Here is a 12,549-nt window from a genome sequence, read left to right on the forward strand (position 1 = left end):
AGTACTTTCCTCATTTTGTTGGAATTTGCTTGTGAGTTCTTTTCCTTTCCTGTGTTTTTATTTTCTTCTGTTCATTTTTACATTTCCACAGTTGGTTATGCAAGAAGTGCTTTATATGGGAGAGAAGCCACTGTATTAGTGGTGGCTCCTGCTGGTTCTGTGAGCAGCAGCTCTTTCTGGAAAGACCTGCTGTGGTTGAGGACTGGGTAACCACCTAGGTGGAATTGCTGGCAGGGGAATTGGTGATATCATCTCTGAAGCGGACAAACTTAAATAAATGCTCAAGAACCTTTTAAACTTTTTCCCTCCTGGCTACTTATTTGTGATTAGCTGCTTGCAAAGAGGAGTTTTATTTTACAAGATCATAAATGGTATGCTCTGCAATCCAGCAGCTTTTTGACTCAGAAAACATAGATTGGCAAATTAGATGAATAATGCTTTAGACATCCACAGCAGACAAAGAGAAAAGATAGGTGGGAAAAACGCTATAGTGGCTTAAAAGAATAGGGAAAAACCCTTTGTCATTGCTATTTAGTGAGAACAGGAATTTTATCATATCCCATTTTTTACATATGAAAATTGATTTAGAGACTTTTATGCTTCTATATGGGACCCTTGATCAGTTTTGGATTTGACACTGTGAAACAGGATGCTCTCAAGATAACAAAATTCGGTTTTGCTGCAACTTTATGTTGGACTTTTTGTCACAGAATTATAGCATTGTGGACTGATTTAGGTTGGAACAGACCTTAAAGATCATCTAAAGTTCCAAGCCCCTGCCATGGGTAGGGACACCTTCCTTCCACTAGAAGATGTTGCTCAAATCTGGCCTTGAACACTTCCAGGGGTGGGACACCCACAACTTCTCCAGTGCCTCACCCCATAATATCCAATCTAAACATACCTCCCTTTCAGTTAAAAGCCATTCCCTCTTGTCCTATAATTACCTGTCCTTGTCAAAACTGCTTCTCCTGCTCTCTTGAAGCCTCCCATTAGATACTGGAAGGCCCCAGGGAGGTCTCCACAGAGGCTTCTCTTCTACAAGATGAATAGCCCTGACTGTTCCAGACTGTCCTCACAGGACTGGTGCTCCAGCCCTGTGATCGTCTTTAAGGCCCTCCTCTGGACCCACTTCAGAAGGTCCATGTCCTTACAAGGGAGTTCTAGAGCTGGATGTAGTCGTCCAGCAGGGATCTCACAAGAGCAGAGTCCATTGGATATCTTTCCCATGCGATTTTACCTTTCAGTATCCATTCAACCAGGATGACCACATTCTCGGAGCATGGCATTTACCTATTATAAACCTGACAGGATTTTGGAAATGGCTGCTCTAACCTGCAGCAGGGTAGCCTCCAAGTTCTCATTTGCCTGGGCATGCTCTCTTTTTCCAGCTGAGGATATAGGTTCTAAAACCCACCAGAACTAATCTGCAGGAGGCAGACCACCTGAGACCTTCTAAGTCACTGTGTTCCAAAGGAAGGAAGGAAAAAAAGGGTTTTAAGCACAAAATATGCATGTAGAGGGTTTAACGTATTGTATACCTGCTATTTAAGTAATTCAAACCAAATGGAAAAAAAAATTTAAACAGTATCTATGTCATACATTTTTAATTGTTTCTTACCCTATAATGGAGAGTAACTTCATCCCCAATCTGCTCTGTTGTGTTAATAGCTGTGGGAACAGTATCATTTGCTGCAATTATAACATGGTGCTCTTTGAAAACACTGTGGGTTAAAAAAACACGCAAAAAAGTTAACACATAAACTTCATAAAAACTCCTAGGGGTCAATAATATAGGTATTTTTATTATTTCATGAATTTTAGGACTGATCTTGCAATTTAGAGTGCACTGCTGCATCCACTGAAATTCAACTGCTCTGCTCCCTGAATAGGGCCCACTTTTTGCCATGTACATTTAGAATGCTTTGTTCAGATATAACTACGAAAAAAGAAAATACTATTCCCAAAATTAATATATAAGGGTCTGATTTTGCTGTCCTTATTCTAGGTGTGCAGTCCCTTACCCTGGGCATTGACATGTGAAACAGGCAGTATCCTGTAAAAGACAGAATCAAGCAAAACCAGAACAAAGCCAGCATATTCTAAATTCAGCCTTGTTCCCTATAGGAGAAACAAAGTCTGGAAATACATGCAAAATAAATTTGGCTTAATTATTTACATCTGCACACCACAAAATGTTGTTATCCAAAAATATACAGAATGCTTTTCACGGATGGAATCTAACTGAATTCTGTCTGTTTCTGAAAACAAAATATACTACAAGACCTGCATTAAACTATATGTCTGAACTTAAAAAACCCAAGAACCTAAAATGAAGGCTAATTTTTGAAGATGGAAATCAAACACCACATCATGCAATACTGTAGTAATACAAATCCATGGCCATCAGGAAGCTGGAAGTATTTGCTTTCTTATGTTATGCTTTCTTATGCTTCCTTCATTCCTGAAATGCCTTTGAATGAATATAGCAAAGTACAGGAACCAAGCAAAACCTGCTGTTGTACTTGCAAACTGTGGACCAAATTTAAATGGATAAAATGGAATTTCATCAAGTTAGGGACAGTAACTGCTCCACTATTTCATGACTTATCTTTTCAGAGAAGCCCGTGCTTCTGCTTTATGAGCTTTGAAGCTGTTGTCTGTAGATACTGAGCGCATCAAAATCAAAACAGCACTATGTTCTTTGAATACCTGCAATTTACTATGCCAGGAAGTAAAGTTCAGAGAAGTGTCAATACCTTACAAATATTAATCCTACTTCATATTTTACTGGAATTGTGATGTGTCCTCTGTTGTCACTCAGAGTCTCAGGTGGTTCTTCACTGTCACTGAAACAAAAAAAAATACATCACTCAGATCAGACTGCTGGGTGGAAAGGGATCTTAGAAAACGAAATACCTACAGCTCTGGGTATGAAAGCATACTACTCATTTCCAGTTAAGTGCCATCTTCTAAAAATAAATTAAAAATACCTTTTCCAAGAGCTAATTATCTAAGTCCTGCACCACCCCAGCTCACAGATGCATCTTTGTTCAAATTACAGATGGCAGGTGACTGAATGAAAACAGATCAATTAAAAGCCACACCATCCCTGGGTTTCGTAGGGACAGCAAACACTGAGGGCAAGCGCATTCCTTTACCCTATCAGGGACAACTTCTGCAATGCTCTTACTCTAAGGAGGCCAAGCTTTTTGTTAATTGTGATTCATGCTAAAGCATGCAGTAATTCTCTAGGAGAATAACCTTTGCTGAAGGTGAAATAACTGGAAACTATGACTCACTTGTAACTCTAAGGCTGTAGAGAGTACCAACTATTTATTTAGTCCACTTAATCCACTTCTGGACTGAATACATCCGTAAGGGTGCCAGCTCTACAGAAAATTTAACTGTAGCTTTACAGAAAATTTAACTGTGAGTGAGGTGAGAAGCCACTTGTGTTTTACTATGGAACCCAAAACTGTGGAGCTTTCAAAAAAAAAAAAACAAACCAGAAGGCAGAGACTGCAACTAACCTTGTTGCATATACATGAATAGTAGCATTTTCCAGGAGATAGGATGCGTTGAATTGGAAGGATATTTTGAAGGAAATCTGTGTAGAGAAATACATTACACATTTTGAAAGGAAAAACAAGCCCACCCTAACAGGCATTGATATAATGAAAAAATGTATCAACTTTTGATTTTATCTGAGGAATCCTTATTAATATTTTAGCAGCTTTCTATGAATCTGAATGAAAACACTATTTGGAATTTGCCCCAACCAAGAAGGAAGTCCAGTAGTTTTCACTTATTAAACAGAAGCCTCAAATTTTCACAAGCCTCAAGAATAAAATTATGTAGTATATTAGAAACACATGGCTAAATAATTCTTAACTGAAAGCAATTGGTCTTACAAGCAATTTATCAAAATCTCTTTTTTCTTCTAATGAGAAGGGAAAAACGCTTCAAAGCCTGGCTATTGCAGTGGAGATGAGCTGCCTGTAGAAAGCTGCTGGATTATCACTTAATATAGAGTAGAACCCCTAGGATGCCAAAATAAAGGTTTACAATGTAAAAAAAGGAGAGATCACTAGGTATAAAAAAAACTCATTGTTATTATAATCAGGACAAATCTATCACACTTGGAATTACAAAAAAATTAGGAACACTGTCCTAAATATTCTTCCTCATATCTGACACTTTAAGTGTAATTTTATAAGAAGCAAAAGTTTTCTTATTTGTACTGTATGGAATTTTCAGCTCAGATTTTCATCTTTCCTTTTATGTGTACAAATATTTATTTGTATTTAGAAAGTGATCCACAGGAAGCTGTCCTATATATAATATTTAAAACAAAATGCAGCTTCAGAAAACAATATAAAAAGGGATGAAAAGAATATATTAGGGATGCATCAGTGAATCAGAGATTAATTGATTTCTGAATGCAAAGAAAAGTGTGAAATTTCTAAATTTAGGGCTTTACAGCTACAGACAAACTAACAAGCAAAACATGAAAGGAAAATATGAAAAATCCAGTAAAGCTTTGAATGGGACACTGTGGGCAGAGGCATGGGACAATACGCTTATTTGTCTTCAAGAAGGTAACAGCTGGCTTTATCCCTACAGGTCAAAGTCCAAGTCCAAGCTGGAATGTTTGTGTGGGAGGCAGTGTAAGAAGACATTGGTCCTCCTGGAGCATGACAGAGGGGCAAAGAAGAAACTGCCAGGAAAGGTTGCCTTATTTGCATGAGAATTGATATTTCCCAATTCAAGATCCAGACCTAAGTATGGCTTTTTGAAGCCTTAGTTTAACTAAAGCTCCCTCTCCATCCCAACAAGAGATACAGACATCACTGGAACTGTTCAAGATGGAGTTTGATTTTAAACAGACTACTTGCTGGAAAGGCCTCTCATTCTCCACTGAGCAGAGATGAAGTCTTGATGCCTGATTCTGGCAGATCTGGGATAGCATCTTATTCTGTCTTCAATCAAAAGACTACATTTTATATACAAAATAACTGAGCTTATAGGCTCCAGGCTGTGGAAAGCCTCGAGAGAGACACTTCTGGCCAGGTGAGCCACTTGCCTGTCACTTGCATTCTGACAGTGTCAAGGATGGCAACATGCATCCATTACATCCTCATGTACCACATCTGATTGCCTAGCTACTGAAAATCTGATGGTTTTCCATCTGCCTTTGTGCAGCTGACATCAAGGATAGCTCGGGAAACATGCATGGACAGTTTCTGGGATGAACACAAGAGAAAAGAACTTCAGAGGTGATATGGACTGCCCTGCCTTTAGAATAACATGGGGCAAAGAGAACTTGCATGCAGGGGACTTTTTACCTCTTCTTCAGGTTTTAGAAATGGATATCCCACTTTACAGGTGATGTTGTGATTAGATTCACAGCTATCTTTCTGTATATCCTGAAGGAAAAAAAGACAGTGAAAGCATGGCTTTGTACAAACTCCTTTAAAATTTTGACTGAGCATCACAGACCTGTTGAATGTATATACCACTGCCAGTGTTCACTGTCATTATATTGTGAGAGTCAAAGCCTTAGTTGAACTAGAACAAAAATATGAAGCCACAAATTCTGGAAGATAATTTTCACCTACGGACACTTATACCAATTACTTGCCATTATGCCTTTCCAATGGCAGTGTTTGGAACAGTCACAATTATATGCCTAGTGGACATCATGCAAATTAGTCATGGGATCTAGTAATCAACATATCTGTAATTACACAGTTTTCAAATTTTGTAAATATGTTCTTAATGCAGCAATAAAAGTCACATTCATACTCCACCAATTATTGCCATAGGATCAGCAACAGTGCTATGGATTCCTGACTTCTCCAAATGTGTAGTATCAGGACTGCTGACAGAAAAGAAACTGCCCTAAATGTTTCCCATCTGAACTGAGGTGTATTTGTACCATATCTGCTGAGGCAGGAAGGAAAACAGCTACTTTTGGAAATGCTGTCTGAGGTAGGGTAGACACAGGCACTGATATATCCTGTCCTACCATGGCAGTGGCTTTTCTACACATGTGCAAAAGGAGAATTTTAGAGGCTCAGGAGTTCTACTGATAAACAACAAGGCATTTCTGGGTCTACAGATGTACATCTGATATTTGTCTAAAGGCAGGCACTTTTCTTAAGTGCCATTGTGAAATTTACATCTGTGTTTTAGGAACAGGGCTAGGCAAGAGTCCACTCATGTCAAAATAAATACACTCTTTGGGAGGCATAAGCAAGAACAACAGCCCTGGGAAATCTCTTTCAAACAACTGAAATTATGCCAGAGCAGACAAACTAAGGTTTAATAAAAAGGCTTCCTCATATCTCTCTAGCATTATATGTTATGATAATTGCCATAATCTAAAAAGAAATCCTACCTCAATGCCAGCAAAAATAATATTTGGAGAGTACTGAACCAAAACTCTGGTATTATAGGCGCTATCTTTTTTGTTCTTCACAGAGAGCTGGATGGTAAACTTATCATTGCGTGACTTAACAATGAATGGAGAAGAGCTGTAAAATAAAGTAAGAATGTTGAACATCTTAACTATTGAATCTGATTTTACCATAAAGAGAAACTTCTTTCCACACTATCTTGTTTCTTAATTAGAAAGGAAGCCCTGGCCCTGGCAGAATTTATAATTCATATAGAAACTTTGTACAGATATCAAGAAACGCATTAAACCCAGTCCAGTTACCTGTCTCCAGCTATGCTTGCTTTTACAATCAGAACAAGATCTGAAATGCATCTATTTTTGGCTCCACAATCCTTTGTGAAAGGAATCTGCAAAAATAATGTGTTTAGTCTTAACTTTATTACATCTATTATCAAATACTTGTATTTTAGTGCACTATCTAATTTTAAGTAAGACCTTCTGTTAAATGATCAAAGAAGTCTTCCCTTATATTAACCAGTTAAACATGCTAAAATCTTGTAAAATGCATGGGTGAAATATAAGCTTTCTGATTACTCCCTTCTAAATGATGCCCCTGGATTCTGAAAAGAGGCAATAATAGAAATATGAATGATGGCAAGCACCACCAAAGTAAATAGATAACACTCTGCTCCACCTACCTAAAACCTGACAATAAAATTCTCTTCTATCTTCAGTCAGCTATTCACAAGTGCATTGAATCAAACTTTCATTCCAAAATACTCATTTGGAGGAAACATCTACTGGACAGCTCAATGACCCCCTCTCTAGCCAATTTGTGGGCAATAGTTTCAGCTCTTGTGTGGGCTATGATTTTAAACTTAACTGCATTGGTTATTGATACAGAATCTTTCTGACTTACATATTCTGCTATTGAATTTGGCAAGTTGCTATCAAGAACAGGTCCACTCTCTGGATCAGAAAAATTGAATTCCAGCAAAACCTTTACGGAGTCCTGAAAATCAGGCTTATCCTAGAACATAAGGAAAACAAAACTGCTGTTATGGAAATTCACTTTAGTATCTAAGGAGGTTAAAAAGACCCAAAAATGCTGAGGTAAAAAATTTTCCTGTCACACTGCTGCCATTCTTCTAGAGAAGCATCTGAATGCTTGTAGTTAATGATGAAATATTCAATGTGCCAGCCATTCCTTATAAATATTTACTAAAGTTTTTGGGTATCTTATCACAAATTTCAAATAGCCTGAGTATATCCCACAGACTCTCATTAAAGAATATCTCAACTATTGATTCATAGACTTTTCTCTCCTAGTTGTGCTCAAAGGATCAGTAAGATAAGCATCAGCAGCATCACCTTTTGTGAAGCCAAACTTAGGCCTGCTGTTTGGTAAAGAAAATTCTGGGTATCATTTACCATTAGTTTTGCAGTAAGATACAACTGTGAAGTCACAAAACATTTTAAATGTGGTTACAGTATGTAACTCCATTCACTCCACACACTAGCTACAATTTCAGCAAATTCACACTCACAGTTGCTGATTATGCTTCTGTTTTGCAGTGAATAAATACTCTCTATTTCAAATCTTAAAGCTTATTTACTGTATTTTATTAGGAGGAATTGCACCAAAATGCAAACTGAAATTCTCTCACATGCTCCTGCTGAGTTTTGAGTGTACCTGAACTGCTAACCATGACAGCTGCTTGGTTCCACCAAGTGAGGTATGCTGTTTCTTAAGACAGACACAGAGACATAGCTAAAAAGACTGCATATAAAAGTAAATTGTTAATACATGTATAAATAAATAGTTTTAAACAAATTTTATGTACACTTCTTAAGAAAAATTCTGACCATAGATTTTGTTGTCCATTTTGCAATTAATGGAAGACATACTTGGGTTACACTGGTGTCAACATGAGAAAAATACTTTAAATGATTTACTTGCCAACATGTAGAAGTTATGTTTTGTACATTCTGACCCTTTGATAGTTATATTTTTTTGCATTTTCCTCTCATGGCTTTCTGTGAACAAGCTTCGAGATATCTGTCTTTGTGCATCAAGGGTAATCCAATACTGCAGACCTGCAAAGGAGGTTGAGATCAATATTATGAAGCACTTTGCCTCTACACATTCTTTTTTCCCAAAATATCTTAGATGTGCTTTGAACACTGAATTTAGAAGAGCTGAATTCCATTTTTTAATTAATAAATGCATGCAAGAATAGAAGTTTTATAGCTTAAAGCTTCCATAGCTTAGTGCTTATCTACTTACTGGATTCAAATATATCTTCTTTTGACTTTAGTCTGGTCTTAAAACAAATTGTGGCATCTATGCATATTGTTTTTCTTATATTTATCTGACAATTTTGCTGCTGAATATTGATGCTTTTAGGTATAAATTGCATGGAAACATTTACTTCAGCCACATCACGAGACCTTAGGAAAAAAACACAAAGAAAGTGCTTCAAAATAAGAGTAGCAACTTTTTTAAACTTAAGAATGAACTCACAAAATATGAAGCATTCAGCATTCAGATACAGACATAGAATCACACAGGAATCATTAAGGTTGGAAAAGACTTTAAGATCATTTGAGTCCAACTGTCAAAAATTTTATAGCTAAAAAGAAAAAAATCCTTAATGTTCTTTGGAAAATAACAGAAGCAAAAATCCACAACTGAAATGAGACTCCTGTGGCACATGTTGATGGCACCATGCTGCAGTACAGTAGCTGACACAGCATTGGCCATGTTGTGCCAATTAAGAGGCCATCTATTATTTCATGATTTCTGTCTTGGCTGTGTGATGCTATAAAAACAACTGGCAGTTGCAATTCACTTCTCTGGCACACTTTCAGTCTGCATTTGCCTTTCTCCATTTAGGCAGATTTTTGCATGCCTGTTAACTGCCATCACAGAGAGACCTCTTCATACAGAAAACCAAAAAGTGAGCAACAAAAAGAGGAGGCAAAGAAATGTCCTCAGCAGGCAAAACCTATAAAGCACTAGAGCATTTTTTAAAGCTCAACAACCACTCAGGAGGGAAAGCCCCTGAAGAATTGGGCACAAGAACAACACGATGGTCTAGAAAAGTAATTAACTATATATCCTATACCTAAAACGAGTAAAAGAGGAATTATGGAGGATTGGAGGACAGTCACGGGATATCTCCACAGTGCTGTACTTGTTTCAGAAAAGATACCAGGTGAAATATTTCCAGAAGCATTTAAGCAACTCTACAGATCCAGATCCATTTTAAGAGAGATTGAACTCTTATCCTTGAGAGTATCACAAGATACTGTCAAGGATAAGATACTTGTACAAGAACAAGACTTATCCTTGAGACTATCACAGATGAAAATAATATTATACATAAGTTGGAGGACAGCAAACCATCTCTTAGGTTGTGGATAGACAAACAGGCTAATATTTGTCCCCAGTTTGTTTCACTTTAAATGTCCTTTGTTCTTGCAATGCATTCCTGTCTCATCCCTTGGTCCGATTCAGCTTCCTTTTGGCCATGAGATGCAGCATGTCAGTGTACTAAACCATTAAAAAACTTAGTTGGCAAAGTAATTTTCTTCAGAATTTTGGTCTCAACAATGCAGTGAAAGACATCTCACTGTATTTACACATGGAACATTTAGAAAGAAACTACGAGGTGAAGTTCAGAAGAAGCTGGGATCTTGAGGATGGTAGCAAGCCTTGGCAAACTTGATCACCTACCAGGTGAGTTAGGTGAAACAGCAGGACAGAGAAATCAAGGAGCTGGGTTAGCAATCTCCTTACCAGAAACAGAAATAGTTTTAGTTGTGGCTCAGAAATGAGGGATTTAATGTCATATTGTTTATTTGTCTTCTCCCTTAAAAATTATATTGCTCACTACTAGATCTGAATCATACTCATATAAAGGTAATGCATTGACTGTTAAGCAGAAGGCTTAGTTTAATTTTACAGATTTTCTGTAGGGACTCAAACTGCAGTTTCCCTACTAAGAAATAAAATCAGTTTTCTTAGTGACTCCTTTACATTTGAACCTGTTCTTGATATTGTTAATAAAATAATATGCAATATACTGTGAAAAAAGAGAAATTCAGGGTTTTTTCCTATTTTTCTTAGTGCCACAAGTGGAATCAGTTTCTATTTTGAAGGTGGTCTAGTTCTTCCTAGTTATTCTAGTTTTGAAGGAGAACAAGTTCTTCCTTCTAGGCTAGCAAGATGTCTATAGCATCCCTGTATCTATAGCAGTGTACATTAAGTTTAATGCTTATTCCTCTAGAGAGATGCAAAAAGATGAATATTTGCAGTCAGTGCCAAAATATGGGATGAAACCAGTAACCTTACAAAGTCCAAACAATCATGCATGCAAGTTACACTGGTATCCAGGCAAAAGTTTTTCTCCCTGTCCTGACAGTTGCTGTGATTCTCCGTACCAGAAGAGGGCAGCCCCACCAAGGCCTCCGATGGTAACATCAATCAGCCCGTCATCGTTTAAATCCATTTCTCCGTGCACAGACTGGCCAAAAAATTTCACTTTTTCCCCATCTCCACCTGATGCAATACGCTGTGAAATGCATAAAGAGGTTAATGCAGTGCACTTTGAAGGGTTTTGTAACAGTCAAGATGCATTTGATGGCAGTGAGATGGGGTTTAGGCTCTTTAACTACGTTAAATTTTCATTACAATACCCCTAAAATAGTTACCATGGTGATGAACACACTATAAATTTTCAGATTGCAAAATATCTGCTTTTCTGGCTGTCCAGAGCATGTCAGAAGGTTTCTAATAAAACCATGTGAGTATATTCTTTAAAAATATTAAGACAGATTCAGTTAAATCAGTATGAGTATAAAAGCATAGAGCAATTTAAAAAAGCTGTTACAACTGGCCAAATCACAGCCTCATTCTATGTTGGGAAGACAGGATTATAAACATTATATACATTAGAGCAGCTGTCAGCCTGCGGAGTTCTACTTCATACCTGTGAATATTTTTTACTGATTGCTTTGCCATGGCCATGGTAAATATAAACAGCTCCCCGATGGTCATCTTCCAAGGGAGAGCCTATCACAATGTCATTGTACCCGTCCAGGTTGAGGTCCTTCACTGCAGCAATCGCAGTCCCGAAGCGTGCCCCACAGGGCTCGTTCTTAAGAACCTTGCAGGTATCCTGCTTTAATGGTGAGCAGCACGTTTGCTTTACGGGTTCAAGACTCATCTGATATTCAAACTTTGTCTGTGGAAGAACAGATTTAGAGTTTGTGAATTTGTGCCAACATCTCAGACATGCAGACTTTTAAGAGCTCCTGTCCAGAAGACAAATGGATGAATTAAACAGAACAATTACAAACTATTCCTAGTCATTACGTGGACTGTAGAAACTGTGCTTCTACAACTATAATTCAAGTGTTCTTTCTGAGCAGAATGTGGCAATAACATTCTTGCTCCCCCTCTTTCTGCCTCTAGATGTTTCTGCATATTTCTTGAAATTAGAGGTTCATAGGAAAGCACAGTATCATAACAAAATTTGAATGCTATTGTAAGTAAACCACTTCATTCTTTAGGGAGTGTAAAGAGTTTTTCTAAAAGCATTCTCTTAATCTGAGAAGTTAGCCAAGTTTCTAATGAAATACAGATGGCAATACTGTTATTGCAGAACAAAAGATAGCATTTCTTTTACACAGACTGAGTTTTGCCCCCAGTAGATACATACACTATGGCCTAACACATATATTCTGATCCAGTGTGTATACTGGACCAAAACCACACAGACACTAGGGCATGTAACCAATCTTTCCCATGAATTCTGTGTCAGACATAAGCAGTAGCAAGCAGTTACTGCATCTCCTTTATTTGGAGCTGGGTAACAGTGAACACAGGAAAAACAAATTTCAAACCCCACACTATTGGAGGACATGGAATTATTGTTTTCTCACCAATCCTATTCACCAGCAATTTGTTGTTGGCAACATGCATGTAGAGACTAAGAATTCCTTGTCAAAAATATCCAGTCTCTCGAGGTCCTTTTCTTGAAACAGGATTTTAGGAAATCCTCATTGCTAAGACATATTTTTATAATTGTTAAAACAGTACATGATGGTACAGGGAGATGAGAGCAGAGGAGAGGAGAGGA

At 37.5% G+C, this 12,549-nt stretch overlaps 1 protein-coding gene across 1 annotated transcript in view; it reads right to left on the reverse strand.

Moving 5' to 3' along the window:
• The window catches only part of ITGA1 (integrin subunit alpha 1), a 70,216-nt gene that overhangs the window by 7,197 nt on the left and 50,470 nt on the right, over positions 1-12,549 (reverse strand). The window contains exons 14-24 of the mRNA XM_005421997.2: positions 11,398-11,652; positions 10,850-10,980; positions 8,691-8,854; positions 8,364-8,500; positions 7,323-7,433; positions 6,725-6,810; positions 6,404-6,539; positions 5,349-5,429; positions 3,534-3,610; positions 2,760-2,849; positions 1,622-1,724 (exon numbers count right to left, since the gene is read on the reverse strand). Of these exons, the coding sequence (XP_005422054.1) occupies positions 1,622-1,724; positions 2,760-2,849; positions 3,534-3,610; positions 5,349-5,429; positions 6,404-6,539; positions 6,725-6,810; positions 7,323-7,433; positions 8,364-8,500; positions 8,691-8,854; positions 10,850-10,980; positions 11,398-11,652 (1,371 nt within the window). The remainder of the gene's footprint in view (positions 1-1,621; positions 1,725-2,759; positions 2,850-3,533; positions 3,611-5,348; positions 5,430-6,403; positions 6,540-6,724; positions 6,811-7,322; positions 7,434-8,363; positions 8,501-8,690; positions 8,855-10,849; positions 10,981-11,397; positions 11,653-12,549) is intronic.

This window comes from Geospiza fortis, unplaced genomic scaffold (genome assembly GCF_000277835.1).
Source record: "Geospiza fortis unplaced genomic scaffold, GeoFor_1.0 scaffold443, whole genome shotgun sequence".
NCBI classification, from domain to species: domain Eukaryota; kingdom Metazoa; phylum Chordata; class Aves; order Passeriformes; family Thraupidae; genus Geospiza; species Geospiza fortis.